General features: G+C 41.0%; 1 protein-coding gene across 1 annotated transcript; it reads left to right on the top strand.

The window, feature by feature from the left end:
- The first annotated feature begins 151 nt into the window (after positions 1-151).
- On the top strand, positions 152-16491 carry LOC311090841 (uncharacterized protein). The gene is made up of 3 exons (XM_084126411.1): positions 152-300; positions 13832-14055; positions 14543-16491. Exons 2-3 carry the CDS (start codon positions 13971-13973, stop codon positions 15622-15624), a joined length of 1167 nt encoding a protein of 388 aa, XP_083982537.1. The 5' UTR covers positions 152-300; positions 13832-13970; the 3' UTR covers positions 15625-16491.
- The last annotated feature ends 726 nt before the right edge of the window (positions 16492-17217 follow it).

The following is a 17217-nucleotide window of genomic DNA, read 5'->3' as shown; positions in this document are numbered from 1 at the left end:
TAATTTTGAAGAGTTACAACAAGCAAATGTCACCAATTCGGTGGAATGGCCCATTCCGTTTCTCTCGGAAATACGTCACAACACTGAAATAAAGTCGGTTGCAACTTCCGGTTCACGGGGACTTTCAGAATATGCGGCCCCTTTAAGAAATGATGCACAGAGGACAGAAGCGCGCGAGAGACGAGAAGAGCCGAGCTGAAACTTTCACCAGTTGAGGCTGAAAGTGATGCTGTTAACGATCGTGAATGAAGGACAAATGTGGAATATTTTCTTCGGATGCCGTATATTTCCAGTCTGCAGGTGAGAGATGTTACAAGATTACAGAGTTTAACATTAACCAGCTCCTCGAGTTTGTGTTTATGTGCCAATGTAATGAAATGCGTTGTGTGACTTGGTTTATTATTATTAGAGTGTAATAATATGTTGGTAGAGTGTTTTCACAGGCTCTGTTTAGGGCTCCAGACTAACAGTTTTTACTAGGAACGCTGTTGTAGCCCATAACCAGTGCCGCTGCTAGCCAAAACAGAACACAGCAATGTTCTGTTGCGAGTAAACAAGCCGGCTTCTCATGGTTTTCTCTCCATTTGAGAGCGTTTTGAATTGTAGGCTACTATGAAACGCCCTGCCATCTAGTCCCCTTGGAAAATTAAAATCTGATGGGACTTTAAATGGGCCTCTTTTGTACTATTTCAACACAATTCGCGTCTAAAACCTGTGACGGCCAAAGAGCAGGATCAGTTGGACGGGGCACACAGGTCTCTACATTGTATAAACATAAACGAGGGAAAAAAAATAGATATTAGGGAGTGAAAATAGCTATTAAAGTGGTCCTCAGCAACCACCTACTGGTTACAATGGTAATTTAATCTTTTTTTTATTTTTAAAAAGTCAGTTTTCCTAAATCTTGAAACTTTTAGTTTTGTAAATGGGGACTGTCTTTAAGGATGAACAAAAACAACAACAACAACAAAAAAAAAAACATTTAAATATGATATTATTAGGGTTGGGAATCGTAAGAAATTTTCCGGTTCCGGTTCCCATTCAATAAAAAAAATATTAGAACAAATATAAAAAATAGTAGTAAGGGACAAATCCACAATCCTTTTTGTGTTTATTTCTTATACTTGTCAAATGAGTTTAACAGACTGGTACTGTCAACAAATTCAACATATTGTTAAGCAATTTTTGCAAAAAATAAAAATAATAATTAGTTTTTCTGAAGGAAAATAAAAATTTCTGCATTCTATAGAATAATTTGGGACCTCTCCTAGCTTATTGTATCTCCAGCAGTGGAGAATCGTTTTAAAATCGTTTTGAATGATTGATTCATAAAGACTTTACTTGTTTCATTACTGGATAAATCAGCGCTTTAGCGGTTAATAAACAGAACTGAATGTCTTGCGGAAGAACATTGTTGCCGGAGCTACTTCTCTCTATTTAGCCACGCAGGTACTGGGCTAATCCGCCAGTCTAAAGTATAGTCCGAGTAAAAACGCTTATTGCAGGCTTAATATAATTAATTAATTAATAGTACTAATTAATAATTAATTAGTAGTAATTCTGGATAAGACAAAAACACGGTTTGAAAAAAAGGCATTCATGATGCACTCGTTCATTGTATACATTTTGTAAATTGTGAACACAAAAAAGTTACAGACTGCGTCTTTATGAATGTTTTGAAGCTTCAGATGTAGACTAATCGATACACTCGTTATTTGAAGGCAGCGACTTTCAAAAGCCAGGTGATTTACTCTATTTTGGTTGCTACCGTAGACGTCAGTTTATACTCGAATTATAAACTTTTATCTCAGTACTTCTGTGATCATTTGAATATTTGTAATAGAAATATCGATACTGTGTGATTGTAAAGCTGTTTCATATTGACAACTGCTCTCTCTGGGTCAGCAACAGCGCAAACAGATTTGAATGTTCAGGGGTGAGGTTTTTGTCATTTATGAATAAGATAGTGCGGGTGTTTGAATCGTGTAACTCTACTCTCTCTCTCTCGCGCTCTGCGTTGATATCTGATGCAAAACGTTTTTGAGTAGCACGAGGGCTTTTCAGTGCATTCATTATTATTTTAATATGAGATGAGACGTCGCTATTAAAGGATAAGCTCACAGCACTTCGCCCACACAGCGCACCAAAACTGTTTTCGGAACCGAAACTTATGAATTTCGCACAGTTCTGGTATTTTTTCAAAAACACTACTGGTTCTGGATAAGAACCGATTCTCGGTTCCCAACCCTAGATATTATAGTTTTGAAGTGCACAAAAAGATGTGTAGTACTCGTAAGCATCTGACTATTGTCTGTCACAATACCATAGTTACAGTTAGTGTTGCTGATTTGTGAACTTAAAGCCTTCTATAACTTGTACGTTCATCCTGGTTTCCACGTCAGCGCGGTTTGATCTGATATCTATGGTTTATAACAGAGAACTCTGTGCCAAATCTGAATGCTTCTCACTGGATCTCTCTGCGATGTTATTAATTATGTGGCGAATTCAATGGATTTCTTCACTGGATCTCCCAGCGCTGTGTAGTAACTGTGTCACGTGATCGAGTAGCTTGCGACGCTGCGCTACTTGGTCCGTGAAGTTCAAATGAGTAGCGCAGTTTTGTTCCGCTTTTTTATTTCGTTTTAGATGTAGGCTAATGCTGGGCAACGTTGTAGTTGCGCCAGCATGACTATATCAAATTTTGGTCGCACCAGCAGAAAAAATGGTCGTAAAATGCAATTATTTGTTTGCAGTCTGGTATATTTATGGTGTTAAATTACAGAAGACCATAATGAATAAGCAGAGGTCGAATAGAAGGTATGCATTGATGTCACTTTCCCGCCGAAATCTACTAACTATCTCATCACTCCTGCGAACAGGAAGGGGGCCAGAGCATCGTACTTGCGAGTTCACACACCTCTTTAATATTAATTTTGGTGATCTCCGACTGGCGGAGTCGAACATCATTAGTGCCAACGTGAATAATAATCTTAGAGAATTTACGATTAGCATTAGCCAGCACTTTTATATTTGCTTTGATGTCAGGCGCTCTGGCTCCCGGCAAAAATGCGACTATGGTGGCTGGTGTCTCTATTTTCACGTTCCGTGTGATCGAATCACCAATTACTAGGGCACAATCAACAGAATTCTAAGTGGGTGTTTCACTGAGTGGGGCAAATCGATTTGTTATGGTAATCGGAACGGAAGAGCGTTTTTTTGATCCGCGACTAGAGCGATCCCTCACTGTCACCCATTTGCCTTGCTGCACAGGCACTAATTCAGCTGGAACCGAATCATCTAAAGAGTTCACTATGCTAGGCGCATCCAAAATAGTATCTAAAGCTCTAGCACTCTTACTATCCTCAATTAAAGTTTGGATGCGTGTCTCTAGTTCTGAAATCTTCTCTGTCAGCCTAACTGACTCCTTGCATTTATCACATATAAGTCCTATATTACCAACAGAGAAGGCTATGTTAAACATGTGACATGAAGTGCAGGTGACAATAACAGGACAAGACATTACTCACCGTGTTTGTTGACTGATTCTTACTAGGGTTGCAAAGGGGTGGAAAATTTCCAGTTAATTTCCAGAAAGTTTACGGTAAATTTCCATGGGAAGTTAAGCTGGGGAATTTTGGAAATATTCATTACCACGGCAACCGCTTGCGTCCACTCTGAAAGTAACTGTACACATAAGAGACGGATAGATACATTATTTAAGGTTATTTCTATTCGTTAGAATATTGATATATGACCTTGTTGTCAAGTAAGCCCCGTTGCGAGCAAGATCAAAGGCTCTCTAAACTTTCAGTGTGCTGCACTGCTCTAGTTGACTTCTGTGAATAAAAAAAATCTGTTACGGTTGACATTTTCTTATATATTTTCTGATATACCGTCATACCGCCCAGCCCTATTTATGTGGTAAATAGTTATGCTAGCTTATTTAGCATCTAACTTATCAGCTTGCTTTCTACTAGATGAATACATTTGTATGTGATTTTTGCAATTTAAACATTTAATAAATATATTTCCCCATAATATCATCAAAACTTACTTCACTTTGTTTGGTCCCCAGGCTCAAATGTGTGCCTTCAATAGTCTTGTGCTTTGGGCTTCTATACATGTGATGGAGGCATGCACAGTGCCAGTAGGGGGTGTGGTCTCAATAGCCATGCAGTAAGCAGTGTGCTATGTGCATGTGATTGAGGAATGGCATGGATATTCAAGTGTATTTGAATGGCATCTGTTTGTTTTAGTCAAGATTATGCTAAAATATACTTTCCTCAACTATATTTAAGTTCCCTATGAAGAGCCAAGCTTCAAATTTTAAAATTCCCAGTTTATTCCCGTTTATTCCCATAAATTCCCGTTAATTCCCTTAAATTCCCATTAATTCCCATGGAAAGTTTCCATCTTTGAAAATTCCCGGAATTTTGCAACCCTAATTCTTACTCACCTGAGCTTTTATGAACTCAAAGACGCGGGTGCGCGAGAGAAAAATAAATAAATAAAAATAGCTGAGCGCACGGGTGGCGCGTTAACAGGCTAGCGAATTACTAGCGTGTTGTGCTAGTAGTAACGGAAGCTAGCGATGTCAGGTTAATCTGAGATGTTGGGTCTGTATTTAGTAGTAGTATAAACAACTAGAAATTGTAGTAAATGATGGTTCAAAACAAAGAAATACGAGCAAACACACACAGTAGGCAGCGAGGCAGACAGGAGCAATTGATCAGCGATCCTCATAGGCAAGAGTAATAGCATCCCTGACCCATTGTGACATGGTCTGTTTGGTGGCGGCAACACCTCTATTGCTGCCCCCATAACAAACAAATAGTTGCTCTGACTTACGCCACTGGCTACTGCGGTGGACGTAGGCCTGAAGAGCACGGACTGGACACAGTCTGTGAGATCTCTCCTGCTCCTGCGTTGTGAACGGTGGAGGGCAGAAGGCCTCTAGAGTGACCGGATGTACAGACGAAAATGGTACCTTAGGCAGGGCAAAGTCTAGTATTAGTATGGATGGTCCTTACCATTCCTGGGGCAAAGTCTAAGCAGGATGGCGAGATTGACAGAGCCTGCATATCCCCGATTCTTTTCAAAGAAGTTATTGCCATAAGAAAAACCATCTTTAGAGTCAGAAGTTTGTCAGGCGCTGATTCTAGAGGTTCAAAAGGAGTCTCAACCAGACCCTCTTGGACTATTGCTAAGTCCCATGATGGGATCTTGGTTTTTACGGGAGGCCTCAGTCGTCTGGTCCCACAAATGAAACGAGCGAGCAGCGGATGTCTCCCGAGTGGCACCCTGTCAACCAAGGCGTGGCAAGCCGAAAGAGTGGCCACATAAACCTTTAGAGTGGCGGGGCATGTGCCTGTTGATAATTTTTCCTGCAGGAATTCCAGAACTGAAGCAACCTGGCAGTTGACCGGATCTGCATTATTTATGACGCACCACCTTTCAAAGACACCCCATTTGTTGGCATAACTTTTTCTAGTGGAGGAGGCCCTAGCACTTAGAATGGTCTCAATAACGGCAGGTGAAAGCCCAGTGTCCCTCAGTTTACCCATCAGGGGCCAAACATGAAGGTTCCACAGGTCGGGCCTAGGATGGAATATTGTGCCCTCCGCCTGGGACAGAAGGTCCCTCCTCTCCGGAATCGCCCATGGTGAGCCATCGAGTACAGAGATAATCTCCGAGAACCATACTTTGTTCGGCCAACGCAGCTCTATGAGTAAGAGGCAAGACCCTTGTTGGCGAACTCTGGCTAGAACTCCCAGGAGCAGAGATACTGGAGGAAATGCATACAGGTGCATTTTGGGCCATGTGTGTGCCATCGCGTCCAGACCTAGGGGGGCTGGGTGCCTCGGAGAGAAGTAGAGGGGACATTGCGCTGTCTGTTGGGAGGCGAAGAGGTCCACCTCCGCTTCGTAAAATATGGTCCAGATCTGTTTTACTACTTCTGGGTGGAGTTTCCATTCCCCCGTCTGTAGTTTCTGTCTGGACAGTAAATCCGCTCCCACATTCAGATACCCCAGAATGTAAATTGCCCTGAGTGACAGGAACTTTTCCTGGGCCCAGAGAAAAATCTGCCTCGGTATTCCTAACTTTTTTTGATGTCAAGTAACTTTACTCATGAGACACAGACATCCTCTAACCGTATACATACTGGGAACTACAGTGAGGAAAATAAGTATTTGAACACCCTGCTATTTTGCAAGTTCTCCCACTTGGAAATCATGGACGGGTCTGAAATTGTCATCGTAGGTGCATGTCCACTGTGAGAGACATAATCTAAAAAAAAAATCCAGAAATCACAATATATTATTTTTTAACTATTTATTTGTATGATACAGCTGCAAATAAGTATTTGAACACCTGTCTATCAGCTAGAATTCTGACCCTCAAAGACCTGTTAGTCTGCCTTTAAAATGTCCACCTCCACTCCATTTATTATCCTAAATTAGATGCACCTGTTTGAGGTCGTTAGCTGCATAAAGACACCTGTCCACCCCATACAATCAGTAAGAATCCAACTACTAACATGGCCAAGACCAAAGAGCTGTCCAAAGACACTACAGACTAGGGGTGTGACGATAACCGCATCACCGCAATATCGCGTTAATGAGATGCCTACCGCGGTGTGAGGTCATCACCGCACTTTTTTTTTTTCTTTTTTTTTCTGAAAGATACAGGAGTGCATATGGTGTGTGATATGAACTATGAACACATTAATATTTGCGTATAATTTACTGTATTCTGCGAGTCCCATGTTCAAGGGCTTCTGGAGAAAAAAATCGCTTCCTGCGCAAGGGAGGGACAGTCCGTTAAACGTGGGATTTATTTTTTGTGTGTGTCTGATTATTATTAATTAACTGCTAGGTTTCAGTACTTGTGATGTTTACAGATAATGTTCAATTAAATACAAACAAACACAGGCATAAAAGACAAGCATAACGTAAACAGTTGGAGTTAGATTTTAATTGCAAGTAGCGATCTCTAGTGCAATAACATTTGACGGCGCTAGCCGAATGACATTATTCAAAAAATAGCCACGAATCTAGTGTCTAAGCTAAATACTGTCTCGCCTTTGAGGCAGGTGACAATTAAGGGGAAGCCGGTGAAGGCAATATGCCATATTTGTCGCACAAAAGTATCTCGCGAGGAAATACCACTAACTTAAGACCACATCTTAGAAAAATTAACCATCCTGTGGCGTTTGCTGGACTTAAGTGCAGCACACCTACCTTAGGTCGGCGACACACTGGCTGCGTGGCGTGTCCGTTTTTATTTTGTCGGGTTGTCGGTTAACCGCAAAACCGCCAGATTTGTTGCTTCTTCCCCGCGGTAAGAAAAAATCCCATACTGTCACAGCCCTACTACAGACAAAATTGTACACCTCCACAAGGCTGGAAAGGGCTACGGGGAAATTGCCAAGCAGCTTGGTGAAAAAAGGTCCACTGTTGGAGCAATCATTAGAAAATGGAAGAAGCTAAACATGACTGTCAATCTCCCTCAGACTGGGGCTCTATGCAAGATCTCACCTCGTGGGGTCTCAATGATCCTAAGAAAGGTGAGAAATCAGCCCAGAACTACACGGGAGGAGCTGGTCAATGACCTGAAAAGAGCTGGGACCACCGTTTCCAAGGTTACTGTTGGTAATACACTAAGACGTCATGGTTTGAAATCATGCATGGCACGGAAGGTTTCCCTGCTTAAACCAGCACATGTCAAGGCCCGTCTTAAGTTTGCCAATGACCATTTGGATGATCCAGAGGAGTCATGGGAGAAAGTCATGTGGTCAGATGAGACCAAAATAGAACTTTTTGGTCATAATTCCACTAAACCAAGAACACCATCCCTACTGTGAAGCATTGCTTTAGGGGTGTTTTTCTGCATATGGGACAGGGCGACTGCACTGTATTAACCCTCTGAGGTCGGCAAACGCGCGGGCGCGTTTTGCCGGATTTTCTCCACATTGTAGCACTATAAACTTAAATTACTCCATCATTTATGGTCATACAGAAAAAAGAAATATAAAAAAAGAATCTGTGATATTTCTCCTTTTGTATGTGTCCACTTACAATCAAATCAAAACATTGTGCTTTTGTAAAATAAAGAAAATAAACAGGGTGTGCGTTCTGCCTCTCCGTCGCGGTGAACTTTTTTTTCTTGAGCACGTCTATAAACTGAAACAAAACTCAGCGAATACTTGTCACACATTTATGAGCCATATACCTTTATAAACATTTAAGTGTGTACTTTTAAATAATCGGATTCAAAACGAAAACAAATATTCTCTGTTTACGTAATTTGTATAAAACCAACAAGATGTCCAGCTTCTCAAACGCTTGCTCATTACAGTTAATTTGGCCACGCCTACTCGCGCAAAAGATATTCACATGCAAATCTCCACATGGAACGCGAACGCGCTCGTTACCTCAACAACAAAACACTTCACTTCACTTTTCGTCGAGTTTGAAAGACGTGCCTGAGCTTACATTGGATTTAGGCTACCTCAGAAGAAGAAGAACGCGATTTGAAGACAAGAAAGATAAGGTAAGAAATTCTTACATAGCCTAGTTTGTTATTGTTGCATAAATGTCACGTTGCAGTTGAACTGTTGCTAGATATATGGGGAATATTATAATATTTAGACCCGTGTTTACTGTGTTTGTGGATATCTGCTCAAACATAGATATGTTTATGGTAACCATAATGTTTTATATGTGAGCGTGATCGCGTTTGAATGTATCATATTTTGCAAGCGATCGCGTTTGAATGTATCATATTTTGGATGAAAGCAAAACGCACCAAACGGCTTCATGTTTTTATTATTATCTCATTTCATATCATCATAACGGATGGAAACATTTGAAGTAACATGATAATCAATATATTTTTCTCTAATCTTTTGGAAGATTTATAGGCTGCTATAGGTTATTTATTGTTATTATTATTTTATCCGCACTGCGCATATACCTTATGCCTACAAGGCACAACAAACCTGGTGTTCATTATATTATATATCGTTGGAAACGTGTGTGTGTGTGTGTGTGTGTGTATTCTGTGAATTTTAAAAAGGAATTTTAAAAAGCAATTTTAACCAGAAAAATCTAATATTTATTTCCAAAATCGTGCAGGCCTTTCTCTTGATATCAGTATGTTCACTTTTTTTTTTCAGGTCCCAGATGCCACTGAGGACTTCAACATTCACATGAGTCTCAGTACGTGAACATGGTAAAGTGAAAATCTTGGAAATGAAAGGTATGTACAGTGTTTTTAGGAATGGCACAAAGGTCTCTGTCTTTGAAGTGCTTTTTTGGCATTTGTTGTGTATCTTTGGATTATGTTGTGTTGTAAATAAATCCAAACAATTTAAAAGCCATTCTTTTTTAAATCTCCTCATTTACAGTATTGTGCAAGGTTGCTCAGAATGATAGGGGCCTGATAGCTCCTAATAGGGCCGTTAGGGGAGGTTCTTTGTCTTTCTCAGGTGAGAAAAGCTTACATATTAATGAGCTCTCGCATAAGGCTTTTTCACACAAAACACGTCGTAAAAATTTTAAATCAATATATTGTCTTATCTGAATGAGCAGTCAGGGTGATTTTCACATAGTTTTGCAGCAAATATTCTAGGCTACGTCATACAATTTTCAAAAGTCTTGTGAAGAAATAATCAGTATGGGTTTCATGGCCTTATTTCAGTGAGAATTTTTTTTTGTATTTTCAAAAACCACGCATAAATGTCATTATCTCAAAACTACAAACTTTTACATACATGCTGTTGATATATTATTGTAGCAGAGTTTGTGCTGAATACAGTGTAATTAGACTTTAGCCATGAAAATGTCACAAGTAACAGAAATAACCAGAAATGTCAGAGCATGTCAGAACACCTCCAGGGCCCAGAAAACAGCTCAGACCTCAGAGGGTTAAGGAGAGGATGACCGGGGCCATGTATTGCAAGATTTTGGGGAAAACCTCCTTCCCTCAGTTAGAGCATTGAAGATGAGTCGAGGCTGGGTCTTCCAACATGACAATGACCCGAAGCACACAGCCAGGATAACCAAGGAGTGGCTCTGTAAGAAGCATATCAAGGTTCTGGCGTTGCCTAGCCAGTCTCCAGACCTAAACCCAATAGAGAATCTTTGGAGGGAGCTCAAACTCCGTGTTTCTCAGCGACAGCCCAGAAACCTGACTGATCTAGAAAAGATCTGTGTGGAGGAGTGGGCCAAAATCCCTCCTGCAGTGTGTGCAAACCTGGTGAAAAACTACAGGAAACGTTTGACCTCTGTAATTGCAAACAAAGGCTACTGTACCAAATATTAACATTGATTTTCTCAGGTGTTCAAATACTTATTTGCAGCTGTATCATACAAATAAATAGTTAAAAAATCATACATTGTGATTTCTGGATTTTTTTTTTTTAGATTGTCTCTCACAGTGGACATGCACCTACGATGACAATTTCAGACCCCTCCATGATTTCTAAGTAGGAGAACTTGCAAAATAGCAGGGTGTTCAAATACTTATTTTCCTCACTGTATATTCTCAGAAGGCGACGCACTGCTACTTCTGCAGAGTGATTTACTCCAACTCTGAGCGAACTCTGCTCCTCACCACAGGGCTTCTCAGGCGCTGCGAGCAAATCACTCCTCCCAAGTAGCAGTGCTTCGCCTTCTGAGAATATTGTTCCCAGTATGTATATGGTTAGAAGATGTCTGTGTCTCATGTGACCTTGTTATTTGTACATGCTGACTATACAAATCACAACATGTAAATAGGAAAATGTTGGCATTATTTTGTCACTTATTGGGAGCAGTATGCTAGCTTGAGCCGTTTACCTCCAGTCTTTGTGCTAAGCTAGGCTAGCGGTTGGTGCGTCAGACAGAGTTACAGCAGTGGGACCCAAGGCGAGGAACCGGGGTCTGAGCCACAGAGATAGTATACAAAGCCCTCGGCGCGTCACTCTTATTTGCTGAGATAAGTCGTTCTCTGGGCAGGAGAAAGAACACTTTTCTTGGTGTTGAGTCTCAACCCTAGAGAAACTAGATGAGCTAACACAATGTCTCTGTGTTGAAGCGCCACCTTTTGCGATTGTGCTAGTAATAGCCAGTCGTCTATATAATTCAAAATGCAAATGCCCTGGAGTCTTAATGGAGCCAGTGCTGCATCCATGCATTTTGTGTATGTGCGGGGTGACAAGGCTAGGCCGAATGGATGAACCCGAAATTGGTATGCTTCGTCCCCGAAAGCGAACCTCAGGAACTTCCTGTGTTGTGGCAATATTTGTATGTGAAAATATGCGTCCTTCAGATCGATCTTGACGAACCAATCGTCATGTTGAATTTGCGACACAACGTCTTGATGGTTAACATCTTGAACTTGAGCGCTATGACTGTACGGTTTAAGCCTCGAAGATCTAAGATTGGACGCAACCCCCCATCCTTCTTGGGAACCAAGAAGTATCTGCTGTAATAACCTGACTGCCTCTCTGGAAGAGGAACATGTTCTATGGCCTCTTTGCTTACAAGAGTTTGAAGCTCTTGCGACAGTACATGCATCAGCTCCGGTCTCATGGAAGTGGAGACCACGCTGTTGAAACGCGGAGGACAATTAATAAATTGGATTCTGTATCCTATCTGTACTGTGCTTAATACCCACGCAGAAATGCCTGGCAGAAGTTTCCACGCTGCCAGACTCTCTGAGAGTGGTATCAATTTTAACATTTCCTTTTGAGGGGATGTTAGATGTTCTGTGTCCTGGATGACATCAGGAAGCAATGGAACATCTAACATTTCGCTGGAAACCACTGCCCCCCGAAGCACCAGAGGTGGCGGGGATGGAGAGGTTTTGTGGGGTTAACGAGGAGGGGCGGTCAGATAAAATACGCACCCTGTCCCACGGGGGGCTACCCCCACCAGACTGGGCGCCAGATCATCAGGACTTCTTCTTTCTGTTGAGGATAGTCCTGAGGTCTGGCTTGGGAGGTTGCTGAGTCTGACGAGCCTGTCTCCAATTTTTATCAGGGGGAGCGCGGCTCGCCACGCTCTGCTTTTTCACCTCCCTAGATCTTGAAGGACCAGGGAGAGGCTGGCCACTCCCCTTGAGTGCGGCGAGGAAGAAACTGAACAAACTCTGCCTCGTGTTTTTTAACCTCCCTGAACCTGGTGACGACTGTGTTGACCAAGTCGCCAAACAGGCCAGAGGGAGAAACTGTTGAGTCCAAAATAAAGACACGGCCCTTATCCTTTATTCCTATGAGGTTGAGCCACAGATGCCTCTCCGTGCTAACCAAAGCGGACATAGAACGGCCGATGGCATGGGCCGTTTGCTTAGTGGCATGGAGAGACAGGTCCATGGCTCAGCGCTGTTCAGAGAATGCTTCCTCGTCTATCGTAGTACCCGCACTCAGGTCTTTCAAGAGGTCAGCCTGGTATGCCTGTAGCACAGCCATTGTGTGCAGCACAGCACCAGCCTGACCTGCAGCTTGGTAGCTTTACCCACGAGCGAAGATGTTATTTTACATGGCTTTGAGGGGAGGGTAGGTTTTTTAAGCAAAGATGCAGACCCAGGCGAGAGATAGCTCGTGAACGTCTCTTCAACCTGGGGTATCTCCGCATACCCTCGCGCCTTCGCACACATGATAGACAAAGTCGACATCGAGGGTACAAAGACAAGAGAGGTATATGGTTTTCTCTATGACTTAGATAGCTCATCATGGAGGTCCTAGAAGAAGGGGAGAGACGGATGTTGAGGTCCCGACCCCCTGCCACCGGACAAAAACCTATCCTCAAGCTTACTGCGTTTGGGGGTCTCTTGTTCTCGAGGCCAGTCAAGCTGCAATCTGGCCACTGCAGATTTTTCTTCGCGCGAGGAATGCTCAGAGGTTGGCTGCTCGAAGTCCGTAGACCCAAGAGATTCATTATCGTCCCCTGCGTGAGCCGAAGACGCACCGGGGTGCACTTTGGATCACACGAGGGAACGCGTGGATCTGGTGAACAAGCAAGTGAAAGGGACGGACCCGTCTCTTGCTCGTCAGCCAAATCCATTAGGGAGCCCCACGATGATAATGCGGGTGCGGACTGAAAGTAGCCAAGATGAGCGTGAAGCATTTTAACTGTGAACAGTTCACAATGCTCGCACTCTCCTGACTCCAATGCAGCGGCTGCATGCTCCTCCCCCAAACACACAAAGCAGTAAGAGTGTGTATCCAGTTCTGACATAGGATGAGAACATGGAGGGACACCATGCTTAACTTGCTGACTCATTTCTCTTTTTGACTTTTTGAAACTCTTTTAAGATCACTAAGACACTATATTCACAGCAGGTCACAATTAAAGACGTTCCCAATGCGTTAAGCAGCGCTGCATCAATTGTAGCGGATTATCATTTTATAATAATTTTTGTTTCGTCAAACCTATATTATTTGAACGGTAAAGTTGTTTAAATTGTATTTTTATTGTCATTGTACAGTTTAGAACGTTACCAGACATTGGCATTGTTTCAAAACAACTTTGCTACTGAATATTATTATTTATATTACTTATACTTCAACCCTCCTCTATTCAGTCTGCATATTCCATATTAAGTGGATTTCTGTCGCCTTATGTTAGATTTCTGATTAGTTTAGATAAAAATATAACCTGTGCCCTGTTTCATCCTTATAATATTCTGGGTTACATAAAAATAAGCAACCTAGAGCTGTTTTATATACTACCAATATGCAACTTAAAATGCTCTATATTTGAACTAAATATATTTGAAGCATCATATGTGTTTGCTGTTTAAGTAATCCAGAATAAATTCAGTAACTTATCTTTGATTTTTCCAGATATGGTGATCACACTTCACACCTGCAGTGAAGCCCCTCCCACAACAATTCACCAATAAATACTGGGAATATTCCCATCATCCTACAAGAGAAGGACAAACTCCAGGAGTAGCAGCTGAAATCTGTGTGACTGTTAAAGATGGAGTTTATTAAAGAGGAGATTGAAGACACGAGTGATCCAGAACCATCCAGAATAAAACATGAAGATACTGAGGAACAAATAGGTTGGTGTCCATTCTTGATTCTTCATTGTTGTTTGCTTTGGTAGCTGTGAAATAATAATCAGTATATGGATGAAAAATTCTATAGAAATGCTTATACAATTTTAATCGCCATCTATGTACTTTTAACCATAATCTTGTAGGATATAACAGTTGTCAAACTCATTTTGATCATATTAACAAGAGAATGACAGAACTAAACTTTGGCACATCAAAGGTCTGATATTAGATCTCTGTTGCTTTCTGCTATTAACCCGTAAGCCCAGAGGGCGTTTTAGAGTTACACATACACAAAACTAAAGACTCATAACTCCAAAACTATAGCAAGTAGAGTCAAAAGGTAGGAATTGTTTGATAGAACACTTTATACATTTTTAGAAAATATACATTACATTACATTTGGACATTCTCACCGCCGGCAATACACTTCGGGTTTAAGGGGTTAAATCAGGGTTCACTTAAACTGATTCTAATCTTATGTTTATTTTAGATCGAATGGAAGTGAAAGAGGAAAGACAAGAACTGGAGAAAATTAAGGAGGAACATCACAACATTAAAATTCAAGAAACAAAAGCCAAAAAGCGGCACTCCTGCTCTCAGTGTGGAAATAGTTTCGGTCGAAAAGGAGACCTTAAGACTCACATGAGAATTCACACTGGAGAGAAACCGTATACATGCACTCAGTGTGGAAAGAGTTTTTCTCAAGCATCACATCTAAAACAACACCTGAAAGTTCATTCAGATGAGAAGCCTTATGTGTGTTTCTGTGGAAAGAGATTTTCAAGACTGAACTATTTTAAAGTGCACCAGAAAACACATAATGAAGTGAGAGATCATGTGTGCTTTGAGTGTGGGAAAGGCTTTACTACATCTCACAGTCTGAAACTACACCAAAGAATTCATACTGGAGAAAGACCTTACAAGTGCTCATATTGTGACAAGAGTTTCACTCAGTCTGGAAACCTGAAAGAACATGAGCGATTTCATACTGGAGAGAAGCCGTACCACTGCACTCAGTGTGAGAAGAGTTTTTCTCAAGCATCAACTCTCAGTATTCATCTGCGTATTCATTCCGGAGAAAAACCATTTAACTGTGATCAGTGTGGTAAAGATTTTATTGCATCATCAGATCTAAAACAACACCTGAAAGTTCATTCAGATGAGAGGCCTTATGTGTGTTCTCTCTGTGGAAAGAGTTTTTCAAGGCTGGACAGTTTTAAACTGCACCGGAAAACACATAATGACGTGAGAGATCATGTGTGTTGTGACTGTGGGAAGAGCTTTACTACAGTCGCCCAACTGAAACGGCACCAAAGAATTCATACTGGAGAAAAACCTTTCAAGTGCTCATATTGTGACAAGAGTTTCACTCAGTTGGGAACACTGAAAGTACATGAGCGACTTCATACTGGAGAGAAGCCGTACCACTGCACTCAGTGTGAGAAGAGTTTTAGACATTCATGTAGTTTTCTCAGTCACATGAAGAAATATCATAAGGGTTTAATTAACATCCGCCAACTCACCAATGCAGGTAAAAATAACCTGTGGCGGGTAACGCTGTCAAATCACTAGGCAAGGCAAGGCAAGGCAAGTTTATTTATATAGCACATTTCATACACAATGGCAATTCAAAGTGCTTTACATAAAAGAAATTAAAATAATAAAAAGAAATAAGAATAATTAAAACAGTTAAGAAAAAATAAAAAAATAAAATACAGTACAGTACAAACAGTCGGACGAACATTGGCACAGTGCTCATTCAGTAAATGCATAGCTAAAAAGATGTGTTTTGAGTCTAGATTTGAATGTGACTACAGTAGGAGCACATCTGATCTCCTCTGGAAGCTGGTTCCAGCTGCGGCTGGCATAATAGCTAAAAGCAGACTCGCCATGCTTTGAGTGAACCCTTGGTATTTCTAGCTGATATGATCCTAGTGATCTGAGTGATCTGTTGGGTTTATATTCAGTGAGCATATCTGCAATGTATTGAGGTCCTAGGCCATTGAATGATTTATATACCAGTAATAATACTTTAAAATCAATCCTAAATTTAACTGGGAGCCAGTGTAAAGACCTGAGGACTGGTGTGATATGTTCATATTTTCTGGCTCTGCTCAGAATCCTGGCGGCAGCGTTCTGTATGAGCTGCAACTGTCTTATGGTCTTTTTGGGAAGGCCAGTGAGGAGTCCATTACAATAATCCACCCTGCTGGTGATGAAAGCATGAACAAGTTTCTCTAAGTCTTGTCTGGAAACAAAGCATCTAATTCTTGCAATATTTTTCAGATGATAGTATGCTGATTTAGTTATTGCTTTGACATGACTACTGAAACTAAGGTCTGACTCTAGTGTCACACCAAGATTCCTGACTTGATTTTTAGTTGTTTGACCCCTAGAGTGAAGGTATGCGTTCACCTTGAGAACTTCATCTTTGTTTCCAAACGCGTTTTGTCTTTGTTTAACTGAAGAAAGTTTTGACACATCCAACTGTTGACTTCATCAATGCATTGGCACAGGGAGTCAATGGGGCTGTAATCGTTAGGCGATAGGGCTAAGTAGAGCTGTGTGTCGTCTGCATAGCTGTGGTAAGCGATTTGGTTCTTTCTCATTATACTTTCTCACTAGCCAATTTGGCAGATTTTTGTGTTTACTCACTTTGCTGGGGAAGTTTGTGTAAGCCAAATCTGCACAGATTTAGCGCAAATACTCAACTCGAGTCATCAAGATATATTAAATACAAAGTATTGCACAGAATCTGCTCATATTTGGCTTACTTGAACACACACGTCACTATGCAACAAATAACGCTGTGCTTGTTAATTTGCATTGAAGCAATAGCGAAGATTAAAAAGTGTTTGTTTAACAGAAGACACATTGATATTTTCCAGCATCCTACATTTTTTTGATGTTCTTTGTACTGTATTGATCTGTCCACCTAAAACACATTTTTGGTGAAAAGGATGAGGATGGGTTGAGTATTATGTTGAAATATTGTTTTGTTTATTTTGTTGTATAATTTTTTCGTTTATTTCTTACTCGTTTTAATATTTCATTTGTGTTTCTTTTTTATAGTTCGAAATAATAACGATTTCAATCAAGGATTACAGCGGAAGGGAGAAGATGGCTGGATGACAGGATTTTATTTGAATAAGAAATTAATGTATA

Source organism: Abramis brama (genome assembly GCF_963993115.1).
Source record: "Abramis brama genome assembly, chromosome: 10".
Classification (NCBI taxonomy): Eukaryota; Metazoa; Chordata; class Actinopteri; order Cypriniformes; family Leuciscidae; genus Abramis; species Abramis brama.
Note: the sequence above shows the minus strand (reverse complement) of the source record. Positions and strands in the feature narration are given on the sequence as shown.

Excerpts from the sequence above, each read along its gene's own strand:
- LOC311090841 (XM_084126411.1), top strand. The coding sequence starts at position 13,971 with ATGGAGTTTATTAAAGAGGAGATTGAAGACACGAGTGATCCAGAACCA. Across the intron at positions 14,056-14,542 it reads AGATACTGAGGAACAAATAG|ATCGAATGGAAGTGAAAGAG; the intron begins GTTGGTGTCCAT and ends TGTTTATTTTAG.